Raw genomic sequence first — 23,129 nt, 5'->3', positions numbered from 1 at the left:
GCCTGGCCATGGAGGAACCCAAGATGGACTCTGAGTCACGAGTGTTCACACTTTTATAAGTTTTGTTCCATTTCCATATTGGTGTTCATTGTCCAATTCCAGCTCCAGGTTATGCAGTCCCATCCTCCCAGACTGCTCTCCTCAATTCCCTGTTGTTTGCACTTTTTGGGCCCAAACCTGCCCAAACCCCAAGCTGTCCTTGGTTCTCAGGCCGGAAAAGGATTCCTTTGTCTGACTGAACTGTGAGGAGAACTTGCCGACACTTTCTATGAAGTTCAGAGTCACACACTAATGCAGAATCTGTTCAATAAGAAAGCTAAAACTCAAGGCATCACTCCCAGACAGGGCTCCCCCTTCCCTTGCAGGGTTTTCTCTCCTTCCTGAGCTGAGCCTTCGCTGCTGGGGGCTGCTCAGTGGAAAATGAATAAATCCCATTAAGGGTTTTAACATTTATGACCAGCGAGATAATAAGAGGGTGTCATTTGGGGTGGCTTTATTGCACTTATCATAATGTTTCCCTGAAGCACAGAGATAAAAGCCAGCGAGCAATGTCCATAAGGAGTTTTTATATCTCCCTCTTCATTTTTTTTTTCTTAGCAATAACCACCTCACTCAAAGATGGTGTCACTTTACCAGCAATGGAAATTCACTGCAGTAACACCATCCCCAATATTAAGTTGTTTTACTACACGGCTAAGTTCTTTCCTTGTGTTTATCATGCAGGGACTTGTATTTGGAGATATCCCCTCCTCCTTTTCCCCTTTATTTTCTGACTTTTCATTCTCATTTCACCCCGTTCTGCAATGAAAAAAAAAAAAAAAAAAGGTGGATGTTAGACCTAAAAACTCAAACATCCTTAGCATCTTTACTTCAAGTTTGTATTAGGAGCAGATTGCTGTCTGTAAGATACACGTGATATAAAAACAGGACAACACACAAAGCTATCTCAAAAGCTGTAATTTTGCTTTCCCCTGCTGTGACAGTCTCATCTCTCATTATTTCCCAAAAATCTGGTAAAATTATATAGATTTTTTTTCCCCCATCAGTTCTGAAATTGTACCTTCCTCTTAAGGAAAAAAACAGTACTCCACCAGCAACGATGGAGCATTAATGGTGTGTCATGAAAGAAAGTATAATAACAGAAATCTAATTTATATTTCTGTGTGGCTATACATAGATATATATATATATATATATAATTAATATTCCCAGGTCTGCTCCAGTGCAGTTGGAGGCACAAAACTCACTAAAAGTCATCCCTTCAGGCAGTAGAAGAGACACAACCATTTACTGATCCCTAGCAAGAAGAGGTGTTTTCCCCTTTTTTCGCCCTGAAATCCCTCTTTTATGCTGTTTTTGTCCCTTTCCCAGGGGGATGGAACAATTACGTGTTCTAGGTGGGGTTCTGGGGACTGTGCTCTCACGGGTGAGACACGGCACACGTGGAAGCCGTTGGATCCTCGGGGGTGTCACTGTGAATATGCAAATCAGCCTTAATGACGGTCTGGGTTACCAAAAACTCTTTGGTCACCCTCTACACACTGAGGCGGCAGTAAAGGCTCTGTCTTCACCAGAGAGGCTTTGTGCGCCTCTTTATCTCCTTAAATTGACACATTTATTACGTTTATTTTGTTCTGCACCTCGAGGCGGGAGCGAGGCCGCTGGCTGCCGCAGGGAGGCGAACTACAACTCCCAAGATGCTCCGCGGCGAGGCGGAGGGAGCGGGGGCGCGCCGCCGTGAGAACTACAACTCCCATGCTGCCCCGCTGCACGCCCTGCGCTCCTATTGGCTGACGGGGCGGTTGGCGCGAATCGCCGCCCTCGGGCGGTGGAGCCTCCCGTCTCCATGGCAACGCGTAAACAAATGGCGGCGGCCAGGCCTGAGCGGGGACGGAGCCGATAGCGGAGTCTCCTCCGTCTCCTCTCTCCTTATTGCAGCTCATGGCGGGCGGCGAGGAGAACGGGACAGAAGGCAGCCTCGGGGAGACGCTTCCCCCTCCTGACGAGCCGCCGCAGCCCCTCGCTGAGGGGTTCCCCGAGGAGCAGCCCCGGCCCGGCCCGCCTCCCCGCGAGGATGAGCAGGAGGAGGACGGCGAGGCGGAAAAGGTTCAGCCCAGGACTCCCCAGCTGTCTGGGGAGGGGTGTGTGCTCGGGAGGGAACTGCCCTTTCCCCCCTCAGTGCGGATGTGGGGGAAGGAAGGGCGGCGCTTCTCATTTCTGCCTTGTGTAGGGTTCCTCCCATCCCCGTGGCGTCCAGGGTCCTCCTGGATTGTCCCTCTCGCTCTCTCAGAATCAATTCGACTGGAAAGAAAAACTATGAAGATTGTCAGTCCTAACCACTAACCCAGCACTGCCAAGTGCTCCTGCCATATAAGATTTAGGATAAACTGGCACATGTGTGGCCAAATTAACCCCATTTCCTTTTTAAAGTCCCAGTCCTGAGCTTCAATAAGCCCCAATGGACACGTGTGAATTTTCTCTCCCTGCCCGGCTGAGCTTTAAATCCCAACACCACAAAATATCGCCTCATATTTTGCCTTGTGGAAATTATTCTGTGCTCTCCCTTGCTGTAACATGTAGGTGCTATAATGAAATTATTCTGTTACTTATCTTGGCACCTGCTGGCTATGCTCTTTTCTGACCCAGAGATGGGGCAGCTGAGAGGTGTTTTTAAAACTTTTATTCCATTTTCAGTCTCGCGAGAAGGGTGAGACAATACAGATGTTATAATTCACACCATCACAATCAGAAGCCAATTATTTCTTAATTACAACAGATTATAAGTGTTTCTTGGTCTGTCAGCTTTAGCCACACCATGCTGCAGATGCCTTAAAGCCAATCCTTTAAAATTACCCCTCGTGGGTCCTGCTACACTGCATCTTTCACAGTTCTATCTCTCCAAAGTGTCCAGCCTGATTTGTAAGGCCACCCTTGGAAACTTGTTTCCAGTTCCATTTCTCTCCCAGCAATGTCTGTCCCACTCCAGGGCATTTCTAAGTCAGCATTTCTCATCTCAAGGTTTGCATCCAGATGCACGCTGGGTGAGCTTTCTGTCAGGCTTTGAGAATTCTCTACAAACCCATTTCTCACATTTCCCCCTCTCTCTTGAATGGAAAACACTTCTTTGATGGCTTTGTTTATTGTCTGCTGTGTACAGTGAAGCACACAAGGCACTAATATTAGCACTAATACTGTCACCAGAACAACCAGTGTATATAAACTTATTTTGTAAAGTTCCTTTAGTTAAGGTGTAAAACTCTACATTTTAAATTAGTTGTCTTATTATGATTTATCATCTGTTTTCATCTGATTTGTCAAATCTCTTCGTTTTTGATGTGGTTTGTGGATGGACTCTGAATGGTCAGGCAGGTCCCTAGGTTAGCAATTGCCGTGTGGCTCCTCGGAGCTGACAGGAATTTCTGAAACCATTGGCTGATTTTCTCGTCAAACCCACGCCGTTGTTCATTAGTGCCATCTCTCAAGCAGCCTCTTTGGCAAAGATTTTTCCTCTGAGGAGCAGCACCAAGCTGGTCATGCTGAACAAATGGAAAGGGCTCCCAATAATGTGCATTTTGGGGTGCAGCACCCTGTTGGTGCTGATCTGCTGAGATGTTAACATCCATAATCCGTGGGAGCTCAACAGCTCAGGAAATGGGACCTGTGCTTCTGATGCCTTCAGAATCTGACCTAGAGCAGAGGCTGGGCAGAGTTACAGAATAAAGCAGGGATTTATTGCAAGGATCTCCTCATGGATCCACCTTGGGCAGCACCAGAGCCCAGCCAGGGCTGCACCCAAGATGAACCCAAATGGTCCCAAAATGCACGAGCGCTCCCGGGGGCTCTCACTGGGATCAGCTCTGCTCCATTGGCACGTTGGAGTTCATTGTCCCATTCCAGCTTTAGCCCATGCAGTCCCATCCTGCTTGTTTTTCTCTCCTCAGCCCACATTGTTTGTGCTCCTGGGCCTGAGGTTTGGATCATTTGTCCTTGGTGCCCAGCTGGAGCAGGAATTGTTTTGTCTCCCTGCTCTGTGCAGAGAGCTCACCATCCCATAATGTGAAGCTCAGACCCACACACTAAAGCAGCTCAGAATCTGAAACATAAAAAAGCTAAAACCTGAGGCATCACTTCAGCCAGGAGGGAACAAAATTAAAAATCCCAGCAAAAACCTGATGAACCTTCTCAAATGGATGGAGCTGGCACGTGGCACGTTTCTGTTTCATGTTTTGAGGGCAAGGTTCATCATTTTTCCTAAAAACAATTTTTCTTCGGGGGGCGGTGAATTGTTGGAAGCAGCATTTCATGGAGGTATTTTTCAACCCTGTTCCCACTTGAACCCCAGCAGCCTCTGCATTCTCCCAGGTGTGGAATTTCCCTTCCTAAATCCCCCCTTAATCCATTTTTCCTTTTTCCTGGTGTTTTTTAGGATCACTTGGAGGGGGTGTTGGATGAAGACACCGCCGCTGAGGGACTCCACACCTTCGGCCGCTCAGCCCCTGGGACTGAATATGTTTATCTTCATCTGTCACTTCCAGTAAGTACGAGCAAAAATCCATCAGTTTATGGCGCTTTTCTGCACAAATATTTCCTTTTTTTCAACAGCAAATAGCTGGCCTTGTGAAAAAAAATGTCAAGAGGTAAATTTTTGTCACTGCCTGTTTCATGTGCAGGGTTTTTGATAAGACTCAGAGTGGCTCCTGCTGACTGCCGGAGTGGAGGGGTGTTGGTATTTTTTTTCATGCGTCAGCACTGAGATTTTTGATTTTGATTTATTTTTATTACTTTTTCCTTATCCAGTCCTCAGGTATGAAAAATGTGTCTTCCTCCATCAGTCAGCTGGAGGAAAAAAAGGTAGAGGAATGTGTAAAACACCTGGAAATGCTGCATTCAGGAATTTGAAGTGGTTGTGTCTTTTCAAAGCTCTCTGCTGTCCCTCCCTTTTCCACACAGCTTTGTTTCCCTGGTGTTTTTCCTGACTGCAGATCTCTTTTTGTTGTTCCAAAGTTTGGGTTTGTTTTTTGGTTTTTTTTTTTTTTGGCATTTTCTCCATTTCTGGCTGCTCCAACATCACTTTCTGTAGATGTCACCTTGTCCTGCTGCAGCTGGAGGGACCTTGGGGCACTTTTCCCCAGCTGAGCTGAGTTATTAACCAGTTATTAAAATTATGATTAAAATCCCTTCCTTTCCTTTTTCCAGGGTCGTGAGTTGAGAGACATCAGCATTCTCTCTGGATACATTCACCTGCAGAAAATGGAGCTTTCCTCCAATAAAATTAATGGTATGGAGTAAATAAACTACAAATTCCTGGGTTGTGAAACAGTTTCAGATGAGAAATGCACTGGACCGCGGAGTTTTACTGTCACAAAGCCTGGCTGACATTTTAATGGTGTCAAACATTCCACAGAACCAGGCTTGATCTCCTCCAAAATACCCAAAATATCCATGGCCCATTAAGACCAGCATATGTTTATCAGTGGGAACATGGAGCTTAAACTCTCAGTTTGTTCCCCAGAGATAAAATCCCAGCAGATATGTCAAGGTGAAGCTGGAGATTTGACATCTGCAGGCGGCAGAACGTTCAAGTTATGCTTGGTTTGGTTTTCCCAGCCTTGAGTTTCCCCTTGTCAGGGTTTTCCATGGGTGACAAAAGGTAAAAAAATTACATTTTTTGCATCTAGAAAGGTGCCAAATGGAGACTGGGATGAACTCCACCAGCTGCTCCTTCCCTCTCACTGATTTTTTTTTTTCAATTTAACATCAAGTGGAATAAGCTGTGGTGGGGCAACCACATTATTTCTCTCAAGTTCCTTTCACTTGAGGAGCTGGAGTCCAAGAATAGCAGCACTTTTGTAAAGCAGCTCCTTTCCCTGCTCATTTTAATAAGAGATTTTTTTTTTTCTGTGGAGGCCAGATATGAACAGAGCGGGGACTTTTCCATAGCAACCACTCATTTACTCCGCAGTCGTGGCCTAAATGCTTTTCTCCACTAATTGATATTTCAGGCCAGAGTGAATCCGTCATTCTAGAGATGGATAAAATATAAAAATAAATTCTTGCTTTAAGGCAAGTCAGCTGGCATAATGAAAATTAAATGTCCAACTTGGATATTTATTCTTTGTAGTTTATAATTTTTTTTTCCCTTTAGGAGAAGGTGTTAATATATCTGATTTCTGCACTTTAGGCATCACTTTCTGAATCTGCAGCTCCAAATTGACTCTTAATTGCTCCAGGATGTAATTATCACATTTTGCTGTGATGATCTTTGCATTCAGGCACAGGATTTGACTTTTTGTTTCATTTCTAGATCTTTCCTGCATCAGTCACATGCCTTACTTAGTAGAGCTGAATGCTTCCAAAAATGAACTGACCACATACTTCAATTTTAAAGCACCTAAAAACCTCAAGGTAAGTCTGCAAAAAAAAAAAAAAAAAAAAAGAAAAAAATAAAGTTTTAAATTCAAAAGCATTTTCTGAATCAAAGCTAGATGTATTTGAGCATAGGCAAAATTCAATTTTTATTCCTTTTTTATTCTTCTTTCCTACCTCAATTCACATTTTCCTTTTCCAAATGTTTGGGTCTGTCTTTTAGTTATGTCTTTTATTTATATGTATATTTATGTGTATTTTATTTATATTTTTGTTCATTTATTTGTATTTCATTTATATCTTTTATTTTCTTCCACACTGAACCCCTGCATGTGATGGGAAGGTGGAACAAACTCCCAGCCAGAGTAAGTGCTGAAGAAATAACCCCAAATTCCTCCTTTTTTTTTTTTTTTTTTCCTTTAGGAAGTAGATTTTTCACACAATCAAATCCAAAAAATGAAAGATTTGTCAGCATACCACTCACTTACCAAACTCCTGCTGGATTGTATCCTTTGGGGAATCTTGAATGGGAGAAAAGTTGATTTTTTTTTTTTGCTGTTTCTTCAAATAAATACCTGTTTTCTTTGTATTTTCCCCTTCATGTCAGTTTTGTCCTTAGAACTGAGATGAAATTGTAATTCTGGTGCTGAGACTGAGCTTAATTTACTTAAGCATTGATGGTGTTAAAAGTGGGCATATTTGGGGGATTTTCCTGCTAGAGGAACACAAAAACTCCTTCTTGTGTCATGGAAAAGTGAAAAGTGGAGATGTCCTTTACAGAGGTAATAAATAATAATAATAATAATAATAATAATAATAAAGGATTTTAAAATCCCAAATGTTATCAGGGAATCAGCTTGGAACACTTAACTAAAAAAGGAATTTGTTGATTCATCTTAGACCCAAATAATTATGCAGGACAAGACTGTTTAGTGAAAATAAAGAGAATTTTTGAGAATTGAGGAATTTTTAAAAAAACGTCCTGGAGTTTTTGAGGGAGGCACACGGAGCAAAGGTTGTTCTGCTCCCCACTTCCACACTCATCCCAATTTGTGGAATTAGAAACACTTTCCTGGCAGAAGCCTGATAAACAGGAACCTGTAAATTGAATTTTCAGTGCTGTTCTTCCAAGGCTTCCCTAAAAATTCCTTCCTGGAATTTTCTGGAGCGTCACATTGCCCTGCTGCCTTCAAATTGCTTCCTGGGGGTTCCAGAACTTTTCCTTTTTTAATTCAGGAATTGCATCCTGATTCTCTGCTCCCTGAAAAGGAGGAGGCAGGAGCATTTTTCTGTCTCTTGCCCATTAATGATATTAATCCAATGTCCGTTTCAAATAAAGCATTTGCAAGGTGCCTGCTTTATATCTTAAAAATATTTTTATTAAAATAAAAGTTATTTATTAAAATAAATGCTATATATGATTCAATATATATTAAAACAAATATAGAAAATTAAATAATTTAAATTATAGATTAAAATATATTTAAAATATATTATAAATATAATGTATGTTATATAAATATATAATATACATTATATATTATTAAATATAATATTGTAGTATTTATTAAAATAATTTTTAATTAAGAAAAATATTATTTGTGTTGTTCCCACTTTACAAAGCATGCAGGTGACACGAATCCTGTCACAAAATGACACCAAACCACTCTCCTTTTGCCATCCTAATTTTCCATCATGCAGCAAAAACCCCTCCAGCAAAATGGAAAAAGGAGAGAAGATGTTAAACAAAAAATATAAAATCAAAGATTTATCTTGTCAATCTGATCTGTAGGTTTTGATTTGGTTTCGTGCTGCCTTGGATTTCTTCATTTGGTGACGTGGGGATAAAAATGTTTTTATATACACGAGAGGAACCCCTAAAAGAGAGGAAAAATAGGGCAGGATTGGAAATGCAGAATGCAGAGCAGCAAAGTGGCACCAGTCTGTCTCAAACACTCCTCACCTGGCAGACAGAGCAATCATATTTTTAATCAGGGGTGAAAAAATCCTCTCTGAAAGATCCTGCAGAAGCAGAAACGTTTGGCCTTCCTTTCTCAGTGACAGTAACTCAACTTTCCTTACTATTTTTAAGTGACTTATGATGCAGATGGTCAGGTCATTATCTCTCTCTATTTTATTTTTTTTTTGTGCACACCTGACAGCTTTCTAAAGGGAGGAATTGTTCAAACCAGAGAGAGAGACAACTTGACCAAAAATAAATGACAAAGCTTTCTAGTGAGTCATTAAAAGGCTAAAATTGAATTTATTATTATTCAGTGCTGAGCAATTTGCTGCCTCACATTGATGCTTGTGGCTTAAACTTTACTTTTTCCTTATTCAAACTTTTGCCTAACTCCAGTCACCAAAGAGTCACAGCCCTGGGGCAGGGTTTTACCTGATTTTGGGCAGACCCAGAGTCAGGTTCCTCTCACTTCATCCATTTAAAGGAGAAATTGGAGCTGGGTCAGCTGTCAAAGGTTCTTTGTTTAGAGAAATTGAGGAGTTCTGTTAATGCTGAAGTTTGCTGAGAGGAATTCTGATTCCTTGTTCTGCTGTTTTTAAGTGTAGTGTTAATTTAAAACACACTTTCTCCTCTCAGGACAGATGGCCAGGACACAACAGGTATAATTTAAACAGAAATAGCCTCATAAAATTGTAACTTGAATAATTTCTGTAGGAGCAGTGGGATTTAAACCCCTTCAGGATAAATCCTTTCCTGTCCTGCTCCCCACCCCATAAAGCCAATTTGTTCATTTATCACCTAATTACCTCTCAGGTTTTGTGTTCAGCTCATTTTTTTTTTCCTGAAAACTCTGCACAGTTAATGAGATTGAGGAGATCAGAGGGCTGGAGGAGTGTCACAGCCTGACCCAGCTGGGTTTGTCACACAACAGGCTCACTGCCGTCAGGGGCCTGCAGAATTTGCCCATCAGAATCCTCAATCTGGTAAGAAGGAAATCATTCTGATGGTTTTCCTGCCTGTCCCTTATCCATAGATCAATTCCTTGGTATAAATAAGATATATAATAAAATAAAATATATTTTTTGTATATATTATATATATATTTGATATTTTATATATTTATATATTTATATATATTATATATATTATATATTTATATATTTATATTTTTATATATTTTATATATTTATATATCTTATATATTTATATATATTTATTTAAATACGTTTATATTAAATATATCTTTTTTATATATTTATATATACTTATATATATGTATATACATAATATATAGTATACATTTACATTACATAATGTATATATATTATACATTATATATAATATATACATGATATACATTATATATATGATATAAATACTATATAATATATCTTTATGTTATATATATTATATATAGAAATATATAAAAATATTATATATGCAATATTTATATATCTATATATAACATATATAATATATAACATATATACTATATAATATATAGTATATATTATATATATATGATATATAATATGTGATATATAGAATAAATACTATGTCTATTATTAGTTTATAAGTCATTTTAATAAATATAATAAATATTAAGATTATATTATATATTTATATATGTATTTATATTATCTATATCATTATATTAAATATATTAAATATATTATATTACAATAATTTTTATAAATATGAAGGATAATTACATAACAAATTATCAGAAATAGCTTCAATACTATACATGTTTAAAATTAATAATACAAATGTTGCACAGAAACACAACCCAAACCTATTTTTAATGCAATCCAGTGGCTCCAAAAGCAACAGGCTGCTTTTAAACAGCTTTTACTTTGTAATAAGAAGTGGAAATATTTAATGGGACTTTAAAAATAAGTCCCAAAAAGCCTATACAGAGCTTCTTTTGGCTACATTAGTTTTAAGCACCCACATAAATATTTGAAGTGAATGAATCCCTTATCAGGAATAGAAACATTATTTTCCAATACTTTTAAAAAATTTAAAGGTTTTTCTTCTATTCTGTAAAATTGGATATAGAAAATACCAACTCAGATTGGCCCTTGGCTGCTGCACTATTCAGGGAAGGTGTTTGCATTTAGCATGTTTTGAATAATATATTCAAATAGTGTTAATAAAATTATTTTTCAGATCTATGATACCTCCAGGAGCTCTCAGTGATTCCCTCAGTGGCAATAAATTGGAATTTGGTCTCATTTTTATCAGTGGAGAAGATTAACTCAGATTGGCCAAATCCCATCGAAATGTCCTGAAAGGAGCTCTGGGGGCGTGAGGATCTTTTTTCTAAATACTTTGAAGCTTTTTTTCCTCCAAATTTGAGCCACAGCAAGTCCCTCCACCGTGGTGTGCCCTGATTTCCTGGTTTGTTTAAAGGTCTAACGGGAATTCCCTTGGGAATCTGCTCTCTCCAAAGTTGGGAGATAGTTAAATCTTATTAAATATGAACCTGTTCCTCATTTGGGGTTCTTAGGTGCTGATATCACTATTGATTACACTGCTTGTCCTTTTTAACTAGCCACGTGGAAATTATGGAAATAAATTTTAGCAGAGTGTTTTCTTTAAAAGTTAGAATTAATTAGAATAAAATGCAGTTCTTTTTATTGTTGTTATTTTTATCCCCTCTCTTCCCAGTGATTCAGCTTTCTCTCCCTTTTCCCCTTGAGCTTTTTAGGTTGAAAAGAGTAGAAAGTTCTGAAGTTTGGGAGGAAGACTTAAAAACCTGTAAATTCTCCCTTGCTGTACCAAAACCCCTTTTATTACACTCATGTTTGCAAAGAAAAAAAAAAAAAAAGAAATAAGAAGCACAGCTCTAATGAACTGGTCCCTTAGGAATTTTCTGTTTTTAAAGGATTCAGCCCCAAATCCCTTTTATTCACAGAATTTTCTGTGCACTTCTGGCCCAGCATTTTGCAAGTGCAGCTCTGAGCTGTACCCGATTAACCAGAGGTCTAACGAAGCTCAGGAACAGAGGGGGAGCCTCCATGCTATTAATAACCTAATTAAACATTTAAAAGTCAGGAAAAATGTCAAGGACAGACAACTGGATTAACATTAGAGTCAGCTGGCTTATTTATTTCTACAGTTCCTAAATATTTATTAACAGGAGATGAGGCTTCCAAGCTTTTAGCACAAGGTGAGGCTGATGGAAAAATAAAATTTCCAAGGTTATGGAGGAAGAATCCTGTGGAGAGGCCATCTGGGAATGTGTGGGACAGGGATGAGCATGGAGCCGTTATCCCTGCTTGGAGTTTGTGGCAGAAATGAGTCTCTGATTTGTGAGGCCCTGAGGAATGAAACCATCTGGAGGCCAGTGACAAATCAGGGCCTCTGAGGGTTGGTTCTCCAAATTTTGGGGCGTTTCGTGTGGGAAAGTCCGGAAGAATTTACAGGAAAATTGGGGCTTTTTAAATTATTATTTTTTAAACATTTCTATGCTGTCTCTGACAGTGAATGGAGCCTTCACTTGATGTGCGTTAATACGAATTTATGTATTCCAGAGAGATTTTGGTGTCACATCAGAGAATCAGGGAATCATGGCATGGTTTGGGTTGGAAGGAACCTTCAAGGTCACCCAGTGCCACCCCTGCCATGGCAGGGACACCTCCCACTGTCCCAGGCTGCTCCAGCCCCAGTGTCCAGCCTGGCCTTGGACATTCCAGGGATCCAGGGCAGCCCCAGCTGCTCTGGCAATTCCAGCCCGGCCAGGAATTCCTAATTCCCAAGATCCCATCCATCCCTGCCCTCTGGCAGTGGGAGCCATTCCCTGTGTCCTGTCCCTGCAGGCCTTGTCCCCAGTCCCTCTGCAGCTCTCCTGGAGCCCCTTTAGGCCCTGGAATGTGCTGGAAGCTCTCCCTGGAGCCTTCTCCTCTCCAGGGGAACATTCCCAGCTCTCCCAGCCTGACATTGGATCCATCTCCTCTCCAAGAAATTCATGGACCCAGGGGCTTCACTTGGAATCTCAGGAAACCATGAAGGGTCTCCCTTCCCTTTTCCTCTCTTTTCTGTCCCCATTTTCCATAAAAATCCCTCGGGATGGATTCTGAGTGTCCCAAATCCCAGAATCCCAGACCAGTTTGGGTGGGAAGGGACCTCAAAGCTCATTCCAGGGACACCTCCCCTATCCAGGGTGCTCCAATCGTTCCTTGGACATTGCAGGGATCCAGGGACAGCCCCAGCTGCTCTGGCAATCCCAGCCCAGCCAGGAATTCCTAATTCCCAAGATCCCACCCATCCCTGCCCTCTGGCAGTGGGAGCCATTCCCTGTGTCCTGTCCCTGCAGGCCTTGTCCCCAGTCCCTCTGCAGCTCTCCTGGAGCCCCTTCAGGCCCTGGAATGTGCTGGAAGCTCTCCCTGGAGCCCTCTCCTCTCCAGGGGAACATTCCCAACCCTCAGCCTGTCTCCTCTCCATCCTACCTTAATTTTTTCATTATTTATTCTGTAATCACAAGTGTAAATAGAGCCATGATTACAGAGGGAAATTCAATGTATTTATGTATATGTATTCCATAATTTTCCAAGCATCTCTGTGTCCTAAATTTTGAGCTGGATGGTGACAAGAGTGTTCTTTGGCCAATATCAGCTTGTGAAAAATGTTAGAGCTCTTTTTGTTGCTGTTCTCTCTTCAAGGTGAATTGGAGGTAAGCTAATCAAGAAAGAGTTGATTCCCTTTTTCCATGAGGAGGAATGTGATATATCAGGATGTGCATGAGGCTATTGCAGAAAGGCCTGTTTGTGAGAAGATTCTCCACGAGAAAGGATCCTCAAATCCAACAAATAACTTTTTTTTTCCCCTCAGGAAGGTTGTTTTCCATAGAGGTTTATCAGCAAGAATGTAACACATCAGGATGTGCATGAAGCTAATGCATAAAGGCCTATTTTTGTCAGGATTCTCCATGACAAAAAAATCCTCAAATCCAACCAATAACTCCTTTTTTCCCTCAGGAATATTGTTTTTCATAGAGGTTTGTTTGCAGTTTCTCTGCTTTCATTCTTCTTCCTAGAGCTTTAATCAGATTGAGAAGGTGGATGGGCTGAAGGGCTTGAAAACTCTGCAGAGGGTGGATCTGTCCAACAATAAAATAAACAGTCTGCAAGGCTTGGAGGAACATGACCTACTGGAGGTGATCAACCTGGAGGATAACCAGGTACCAGATTGAGCTCAGCTTCTTCTAACAGCACAGAACATGTTCATTTTTAACACTCACTTCCTTGAGGGGCTCCAAAAATCCTCCAGCACTGCAAGAAATGAATATTAGAAAAGCTGAGATCTTTTCTTCTGGTGTTTCCCACGTTGAATTCTGGTGTCCTCTAAGCCCTTATTTAATATCTGAGGTGGCTTTCTCTTCACTCAGGTCCCACTTCAGTGCTCTCACACACTGAGAATTCACAGTGCTCCCCTGGGTGGGCCAGGCAGGGATGAGTTTGCAGATTTTCCACCTGGATTATTCCAGAGGATCTTTATTTACACCACAGCTCTGCTGCTGCCAGGCCTCAGGGGGGGTTGTTAATATCTCTCAGCCCAATTTTGTGAGCACAGATTCTTCTGAGCTCTCAGCTGGAAACTCCCTGCAAGGCAGAACTGCAAGAACTCTGTTAAAATGTGGATTTTGTTATGCAGCATAATTTTCTGTACTGCAAATACAATGGCACCATCCAACTCTTTTGAATTTTGAATGCCAAGCCAAATATTCACAATAATTTTGATATTGATCTTCCAGCATCCTTAACTGACAAAAAAAATCAATTCATGAATCACTTTGACATCAAAGATGAGGGAAAAAAAGATAATCTAAGAAAACAAAAATATAAAGCAGCAGTGGAACATTTTCTGTCATTTTCACCCCCTTGCAAGAGGATTTAATTCAAATCACTGTGCATTCATTTTTTTGCCTCTGTTCAGGTTGACATTTAAAGGTACCTCAATTGCAGCAGACAGGAAACTCTCTAATGGTGTGATTGTTATTAGCATTAATAACACCACTTCCATTGCCTTTTTTATTTTCCACTGTTCTTTACAGCACATAAAAACTCTTAATTTTACCTCATCAAAACTTGCCTCTTTGAATGACATCATTGAAACTGTTTAATGATTTCTTCTTTGGTAATTTAAAGGGGAGTTTTAATGAATTAACACATGGAGTTACTTCAGCTCATGACAACTCAGAATGTTCTTAAATTCTTGGTTTTTTTAAAAAATGGGGACAACAGGTTCAGCTGCAAATGTGTCCCTTGTAAACACTCAGCAATTTTCAACTGTTGATGGCTGGAATTATGGGGTTTATTTAAGAAATCCACTCAAATCACATTTAACTTCATCAAAACTGTCCTGGGTGGGGTTATTCTGATCTCAAAGTGAGTTTCGAGTAGGCTGTGGTTGAGGCTTATATTTTTAGACACTTTAAAAGGATTGAGTATGAATTAGGGAAATCTGGAGGCTTTTAGGTTCAGTTGGGCTTTCAGGATTTAAAAGGGGCTATGAAAGAGATGGAGAGAGCCTTTTTATGTGGAAAAACACAGACAGCAGAAAAGGGAGTGGTTCTACACTAAAAGAGGAGAGATTTAAATTGGATTTGGGGATGGGATTCCTGTCTGGGCTGGAATTGCCAGGGCAGATGTGACTGCCCCTGGATCCCTGGCAGTGCCCAAGGCCAGGCTGGAGTCCCCTGGGACAGTGGGAGATGCCCCTGCCCCTGGATGAGTTTGAAAGTCCTTCCAACCCAACCCATTCCACAATGATCCTCTGATTCCATCTTTAAGCAGAAAACCAGGTTGGTTTGGACCACACAAACCTTGATTAACCCAAATAACTGAGTGCCCAGCTTTCCTTTGTGCTCAGCTGAGACCTCAAATAGGCTGGACCCTCTGGACCCCCTGGTTTATCCCTCTGGACACATCCAAGGACAAAAATCCTGGTCCTTTTTTAGCCAAGTGCTGCAAGTTCTGTAGGATGAACTTGAATTCAGTGAAAAGAAACTCTTAGAAAGACTTTTTTATTAAACTACCCAGCCAGGGCAGGAATTTAACTGCAGAATTGCCTCACTCAGGCACATCAGCACATAAAAAGCCAAATGTGTCAGGGGCTTGACATTTGAAAGAACTGGGAAAATGCAGGTGCTTGCAAATTGCTGTGTGGATTTTCCTGCTGCTCCAGCTAACGGCCAAGTTGTCTCCTTTTGTGCCTGGAAGTGTCTCACTGAGTGCAGTTAACATGTAAACCCTTTTTGTGATTTAGAATGACTTTTTTTATGCCCAGATTTGAAGTGCAGGCATTAAAACACTTCATTTTCCCTGCCTAGTTCTCACAGGTTCTGTTGCTGCTGATTTATGCTCTGTTTCTGTCCCTGCTCAGGTGGCTGAGCTCAGTGAGCTTAAATGGATTGAAGATCTGCCTCTCCTCAGGGTTTTAAATCTTCTAAAAAACCCTGTACAGGTAAGCAAGAACCAAAAATGAGAACCTAACCCTGATGGTTTGAATCCTTTTGGCCCCAGTTTCTATCTCTAGAAGTGAGCAGGTCATTTGTCCTGAGTGATCAAAGACAATTCTAGCCCAACCCTTGTGATTTCTAAATTTTGTGTGAATTTTACAGTCGTTCCCAAAGCCAGAAAGAAGAAAAATATTAAGAGTTTAATTTTTTCTTGTAACTGCCAGGTTTTTGTTGGCTTTTATGAGGCTGGTCTGTCATGTCACACAATGAAATTAGCAGGAAAAAAGTACCTGAAATAGACTATTCCTGATTTTCCCTCATCTGAAAGGCTTCTTCTGCTGAGATGTCCTTCTCCTAAGCAAAGTCTGATCAAATCCCTTTCCATTTTTAAAATCCCATCACGGCCTTTTGAATGTTGTGGTCGCAAACTTTTGAACAACTCAGCTCTTGCTCCAGCAGCTGAGTTGTGAAGGGTCAGTTTGGGCAGTGCCTTGACACCCTTCAGGGTAAAAACCCTTTCATTTTGCGACGTATTAAGGCAAATTTGATTCTAGCCGATTGGAATTAAATATTGGCTGGATGAAATTAAGTCTTTTTTGTCAAAATGGAAACTTTTTCTCTCAGGAAAAAGATGGTTATTGGCTCTCGGCGATTTTCATGTTGCTCCAAGTCACAGAACTGGATCTCAAAAAGGTTTCAGTGAAAGAAAAGGTAAGCAAACATCATTTCATTCTGGAAGTTCTCTAAATAAATAATACAAAATTTGGGCTTGCAGTTGTAGCAAGCCTCTTCCCCCAGAATCCTGCTTGACAGAAATTCTGTTGGATTGGAAACCTTTCCCTGCTGTGGTGCCTGAACTGGAATTTGGTTGCTGCATGTGCTGTTTGGGGCGCATTTTGTGTTCATAAAGGGAAATTTCCATGTTTTACTGGAAGAGGAGATGATTCCATGAAAAACATGGAAGGGAGAGGCAGGTGGATGCTCTTTTTCCAGTCTCACCATTCCCAGGTGACTTCTCCCAGACTCGTTTCTCCTCTGAAAAATGGAATTTTTGCTGCTCTGCAGCTTTGTTATGATATTTGAGGAATTCTTGGAAAATTCTTCCACATAATCTGGTGGCATACACAATAAATATATGTGGATTATTATTATTATTATTAATTTTGGCTACAGCTAGCACTGAGATCGACCTTTGTACCCCACACCCCATTTTGGTGCTGAATTAATTCATAACTGAGTAACCTGAAGGAAAAATCCTGGATTTAGTAACTCAGAAATTTGTATTTTTATTGTGACTCTGTTTTCTGGGATCATCCACTAAAATCAGGAGCCTTCCCAGTAGGCCCAAGCCATGCTGGAACTGCTGTATATCAGGGAATTATCCTTTTAAAATGATCCCTTCAGGAAATCCATCACTCCCAACTTTATCTGTTTAAATTTTGGGGTTCTTGTTTAGTGCCAAGCTCTCTCCATCCTGAACACACAGGTGATGATACCAGAGTGTAATTTACCCCAACTACCCAAGATGTAGATCTTATTCTTTGTCTTATGTTCCAGCCTGTTTTCTTCTCGATGTAATTTTGAATATATTAATGAAATTTTTCCTTTCTGTGGACTGTAAAAGTAAACCTGAGTGACTGGTTTAGACCAGCATTTAATGTCTGAGTGATAAAAGTTGTTTCACAAAATCCTCTCCTCATGTCATTTTAGGATGCCTCCTCCAGCCTCAAGAATTCTCTTGGCAAACTGAATTAGGAGGCAGCAGCTCGGTGTCTCACTAACACAAAAGGAATGTACAGGAACATGGGTTAGATCAGGAGTGTAGTTTGGAAGTGGAATTCCTACTTGTCCAAACTCACCACGTTTGGTTCTCACTGTGGAATAGTCTTGCAATATTAATAATATTAATAATAATCCTTCCTTTAGGATACCCTTGTCCAGCTGATGTGCACCAGGATCCCAGCACTAATTCAGAACAAAGGACCAAATTAGAGCTAAAATTAAATTATTCTCCTCCTTCTGCTTTCCCCTGAATAGTGGGGATGTGGAGTTCTGAGTACTGAATGTTTCCCCTCCTATTTCCCCGTGCTGCTGACTAATTAAAACAGGCATGGCTGCCACACAGCCATGGCATTCCAGGCTGGAAATGCATTATCCAGGCATGGATTATCTGTCCAACCTTTCTTGGGAAAAGCACAGGCAATACAAAATGGCCCAGCCAAATCCTAAAAGTGACCAGCACTGGTGAATCCACCACTTCCCTGGGGAAATTAACACACAATCCAGAATGCTTTGGGTTGGAAGGGACCTCAAAGCCCACCCAGTCCCACCCCTGCCATGGGGAGGGACACCTCCCACCATCCCAGCTTGTTCCAACATCCTCTTGATTATTCTAAATTAGTCTTGATTGGTCTCACTGTGGAAATTTTATGTCTCGTGTCCCATTGGAATTGCCTCAGTCGTTCTTAACCTATTTCTGAGCGTGTGGTGTCAATAACCCCCAAAATACACAGCTCATTAGTGGTCAACAGAGCTTTCAGCAGGATGGATGGAGGAAATCCTTGGAGACTGAGTGCTCTCCCTCCCAAGAAAGACAGGAATGCATTGTCAGGAGCATGCTCACATTGTGAATGCCCATCCTGTAATAAACAAGTGGCTGCAGAACTCAGGGATTTAAGTTTGGCCCCTTCCACCAGCACTAAGAGGATGCAAATTAATGGATAATTAAAACCTGCTTTTGCATCCTATGTGGCATCCTGTTTTCTTCCCGGGGAAAGGTTGACTGCATTAAAGATGTTGAGCTCTGTCAGCTGTCTTCCGTCCATCCCTCAAATCATCCTTCAATCCCCAGGGAAGATTTCTGCGCCAAGCCCAGCACAAAGCCTGGCCCTCAGGAACACAAAGCCATCCTTATTCCTGGTGATCAGCCAAGAGTTTTTGCACCTGGAAACAATTCCATCACTCCTCCCCTTCCTTTTCCCCCCCTCTAAATTTTGGGAACAGGTGGCTGCTGTGAATAAGGAGGACCCTCCTCCAGAAGTTGTGGCTGCTGAAGATCACAGGATTCAGGTTTTGTACAACTCCCAGCAGCCCCAGGGAGTCCTGGACAGGTGAGTTCATTTCACAGCTGCTCCTGACGGTGGCACTCAAGTAAAGCAGAATTTTGGCACATTCAGAGGGACGTTTTTCCCGAGGAGAACTCCTGCTGGATTGTGTCAGCAGCCTGGAAACGAGGCAAATCTGATTTGGTTCAAATTGATGATGAAACGAAGCTCTTCGTTCACCTCTAAAGTCTGAGACAGATTGTCCACGGCTCCACTCCCTTTCCTCAATCTGTTGGAGCAGATGGGCATTTGCACCACAAATGAGAGATGCAAAACTCCTCCCTGAGCCCAAAGGCACTGGAAAAATCCCTGGAGGCAGCAGAGAGCTGCAAAAATTCTCCTTCCCCTTCTGCCGACGCCTTCTCTCCCCACTGCTGGCATCCCGTCGGGATAAAATGATTTTATTTGGGGGCTTTGGGGCACATTTTGTGTTCATAAAGGGAAATTTCCATGTTTTACTGGAAGAGGAGATGATTCCATGAAAAGCATGGAAGGGAGAGGCAGGTGGATGCTCTTTTTCCAGTCTCACCATTCCCAGGTGACTTCTCCCAGACTCGTTTCTCCTCTGAAAAATGGAATTTTTGCTGCTCTGCAGCTTTGTTATGATATTTGAGGAATTCTTGGAAAACTCTTTCACATAATCTGGTGGAATACACTATAAATATATGTGGATTATTATTATTATTAATTTAGGCTACAGCGGGCCTTTGTGCCCCACACCCCATTTTGGTGCTGAATTAATTCATAACTGAGTAACCTGAAGGAAAAATCCTGGATTTAGTAACTCAGAAATTTGTATTTTTATTGTGACTCTGTTTTCTGGGATCATCCACAACAAACTGGAGCCTTCCCAGTAGTGAAAACAGCTTGGAGAATTCTTTTACAAACAAAACCCCAAAGATTTGTTTATTTTTACGAGGATGGAGATTTCTTAAAATAAAAACACAAAATTGGCTTATTTTTCTTCTTTAAAAAAACCCAAACCCTAAAGGCACAGATTTTTTTTTTCCAGGGCTGTGTTTATATATTTGCTTAGTGAATTTTGGATTGATGGAAAGAAGGAATTCTGCTTTCTGTCAGAGGAATCGTGCACACAAACACAAAAACATCAGCCCAGCCTTTGTGGGACCGCCCCAAAAATTGTTACTGATGCCTGAAGCATTGGCTCGTGCTCAGCTGGAGAGCACTCCAGAGTCATTAATGAGCTCTTCCTAATGATTATTGCCCTTTCCACCCTAAAATGCTTTTTGGAACCAGACTGGGGGAGTTCAGTTGCATCTCTCTTTCTCCATCAGGTTATAATTAATTCTGGGTTAGTGATATCTTTATTATTGCAAATAAAACCTGAAAACAAAGCAAAAAGTTTTATTCTTGCCTGTCCTGCAGGCACAAAACATTGAATTTCCTCTTCTTTTCTTCACTCTCTCAATTTGTGATTTTACCTGTAATTATGTGGTAACACACAGGTGAGTATTATGGGTATTTTCCCCTCCTAGAGATGCAGGTGACATTTGAAAATGTTGCTCAGAGTGACAATAGCTACATGGGGAGCAGAAATTTAATTTAATCTCCAGTTTGTTGGGCCAGGACAGGTTGATTTTTGGTACCTGACTGTTGAGGAGGAATCCATTCAGAGAAGGACCAGAGCGTGATTCTTTTTGACAATTAAAATAATTAATCATTGGAACAATTTACCAAGAGTTCTCCACAACTGGAAGGTTTTTAATTCAAATGGGATCTCATGGAACCCTAGGTATCGGGCTGGAAACAGGAACCAACTTGGGGAATTCCAAGTGGGATGAGGGGAGGATGATAGTCCCTTCTGCCCTTAAAATTTATTAATCTTTCACAGCAGTGCCCGCAAAGACAAAGAAAGTTGAATAACGAGCCCAAAACTCTTTTCCAGAATCTTCTTCCAAGCTGTAGGAACCCCCAAACTTTTTTTGTTGAGAAGCAAGAAGTGGTGATGTGATGAAGGACAGGATTATGGAAATGTTCTCCTGATGAAATCGTAAATCCCAGGAATCTGAGAACGTGGGGAATCAGGAATTTATTGAAGAGAATTTGAATTTTGAGCATGATCTGATCAAGGGATGATTTATTGGGTGTAACATTTCTTTGAAGAAGGAAAGGTTCCAGAGGAATTCTGTATTTTCCAAGCCTGAAACAGGAACCAACTTGGGGAATTCCAAGTGGGATGAGGGGAGGGTGACTTAGATCATCAAAATAGTCCCTTCTGCCCTTAAAATTTATTAATCTTTCACAGCAGTGCCCACAAAGATAAAAAAATTAATTATGAGCCCTAAACTCTTTTCCAGAATCTTCTTCCAAGCTGTAGGAACCCCCAAACTTTTTTTGTTGAGAAGCAAGAAGTGGTGATGTGATGAAGGACAGGATTATGGAAATGTTCTCCTGATGAAATCGTAAATCCCAGGAATCTGAGAACATGGGGAATCAGGAATTTATTGAAGAGAATTTGAATTTTGAGCATGATCTGATCAAGGGATGATTTATTGGGTGTAACATTTCTTTGAAGAAGGAAAAGTTTCAGAGGAATTCTGCATTTTCCAAGCCTGAAACAGGAACCAACTTGGGGAATTCCAACATTCCCATAATTCCTGTCCCCAAGGACAGGATTATGGAAATGTTCTCCCTGTTCTCCGGATGAAATAATAAATCCCAGGAATCTGAGGACGTGGGGAACTGGGAATTTATTGAAGAGAATTTGAATTTTGAGCGTGATCTCATTGAGGGATGATTAATTTGATGTAACATTTCCTCGTAGAAGGAAAGATGCCAGAGGAATTCTGCATTTTCCAAGCCTGGATCAGGTCCTGTGCAGGGAGAAGGAAAAAATTCTTATTTTTAAGGATTGGGGAGGCCCTGTCACAGGATTCCCAAAAAATTCCCCATCCATGGAAGTGCCAAGGCCAGGCTGGATGGAGCTTGGAGCCCCCTGGGATAGTGGTAAATGTTAGGAAGGTTTGGAATGAGATGGGCTTTAAATTCCCATCCAACCCACCCCGTTCCATGATTTTATGTGGAAAACAAAAGTTCTCTTTTCCCAGCCCTGCCTTGCCAGGATTATTCACAAAAAGAAATAACTTCAGACAGAAAAAAAAAAAAACCCTTTCTGCAACATCCTGACCAATTTTGAACCCTTACTCACTTCAGCCTTTTTCTCACCTTGGAAATGGTTCTTTTAGAATGGATTTTAAATGTGTATTTTTACCTTCCGCAGGATTTTAATGTATTGTGCTAATCAGCTTTTTGTGCTAATTATATCCATATATTCTGGTAGGTAACAGAGCAGCTTTGCTGCTCCTAAAATAGGAGTAAAGCCATGATTTTTGAATTTTTTTCCTCCTTGCATATATTGGAATGTTGTCCTTATTTCTTAAAGAATGAGGTATTTGTGAGAGGGCTGCTAAAATAAATATATTCTCTTTTATAAATATATTATAAAATATAAATAATAAAATATATAATACATAAATCTATATATTATATTATAAATATATTGTGTTTTCAGGTGTCTTTGTTCACATGTTTTAAATCCTATCAAATGGACACAGAGGCAGTTTTCTTTCACTTAAAATTCAGTTAAAGCTACTTATTAATTAAAAACCACTGAGTTTGGAATTATTTCAGTTATTCCTGCCATATTTCCAAGTGGCCCAATCTTAAAATCTACCTGAGATTTAAAAATTAATTTTAAAAAATTAAAAATCAATTTAAAATTCTATTTTTACTTCATTCTCCCACTTACAGGGGGAAGTGGAAAATTTGAGGATTTAATTCTCAGCTCAGCACGGAAAAATGGACAATTTCATATTTTTGCAGCGCTGTGGGTCTTTTTATTATGGTTTTATTTGTGTTCAGTGAAGTTTTAAGCATCTGACTGGGTTTTTTCTATTTAATTGGAAAATTTTAACACCTTTGCCCAGCACAGGACATGGAAGTCAAGGAAGTCATGCAGGAGAGTGGAAAAATCTGTAGGATTGAGTTTATTCCAGGTTTATTCCCGTTACCCTGCTCATTAAAATATTCCCACCTCTGGAAAAAAACTCCTCAGCAGATCCCAGCCCTTTAGAAAAGGCTGCAAATCAGGTGAGATCAGAGTAAAAATAACATTATTCCTCATTAAAAAGAGGCTTTAATGCAGATTTTGGTGCTATTTTTACATTCAGAACACCTCAATTTTTGTCCACGCTGTGAACGAGGTAGAGAT

General features: G+C 40.6%; 1 protein-coding gene across 1 annotated transcript in view; it reads left to right on the top strand.

Annotated features, from left to right (window-relative positions):
• Window positions 1–1,842: 1,842 nt before the first annotated feature.
• Window positions 1,843–23,129, top strand: part of LRGUK (leucine rich repeats and guanylate kinase domain containing) — a 52,606-nt gene continuing 31,319 nt past the window's right edge. Inside the window, exons 1-11 of the mRNA XM_068189434.1 lie at window positions 1,843–2,106; window positions 4,110–4,121; window positions 4,427–4,534; window positions 5,197–5,278; window positions 6,305–6,405; window positions 6,790–6,871; window positions 9,188–9,312; window positions 13,371–13,514; window positions 15,719–15,799; window positions 16,419–16,505; window positions 18,798–18,904. Of these exons, the coding sequence (XP_068045535.1) occupies window positions 1,942–2,106; window positions 4,110–4,121; window positions 4,427–4,534; window positions 5,197–5,278; window positions 6,305–6,405; window positions 6,790–6,871; window positions 9,188–9,312; window positions 13,371–13,514; window positions 15,719–15,799; window positions 16,419–16,505; window positions 18,798–18,904 (1,094 nt within the window). The 5' untranslated portion in view covers window positions 1,843–1,941. The remainder of the gene's footprint in view (window positions 2,107–4,109; window positions 4,122–4,426; window positions 4,535–5,196; window positions 5,279–6,304; window positions 6,406–6,789; window positions 6,872–9,187; window positions 9,313–13,370; window positions 13,515–15,718; window positions 15,800–16,418; window positions 16,506–18,797; window positions 18,905–23,129) is intronic.

Source organism: Anomalospiza imberbis, chromosome 5, assembly GCF_031753505.1.
Source record: "Anomalospiza imberbis isolate Cuckoo-Finch-1a 21T00152 chromosome 5, ASM3175350v1, whole genome shotgun sequence".
NCBI lineage: Eukaryota > Metazoa > Chordata > Aves > Passeriformes > Viduidae > Anomalospiza > Anomalospiza imberbis.
The sequence above is the reverse complement of the archived record's forward strand: the minus strand, read 5'-3'. Positions and strand labels throughout refer to the sequence as shown.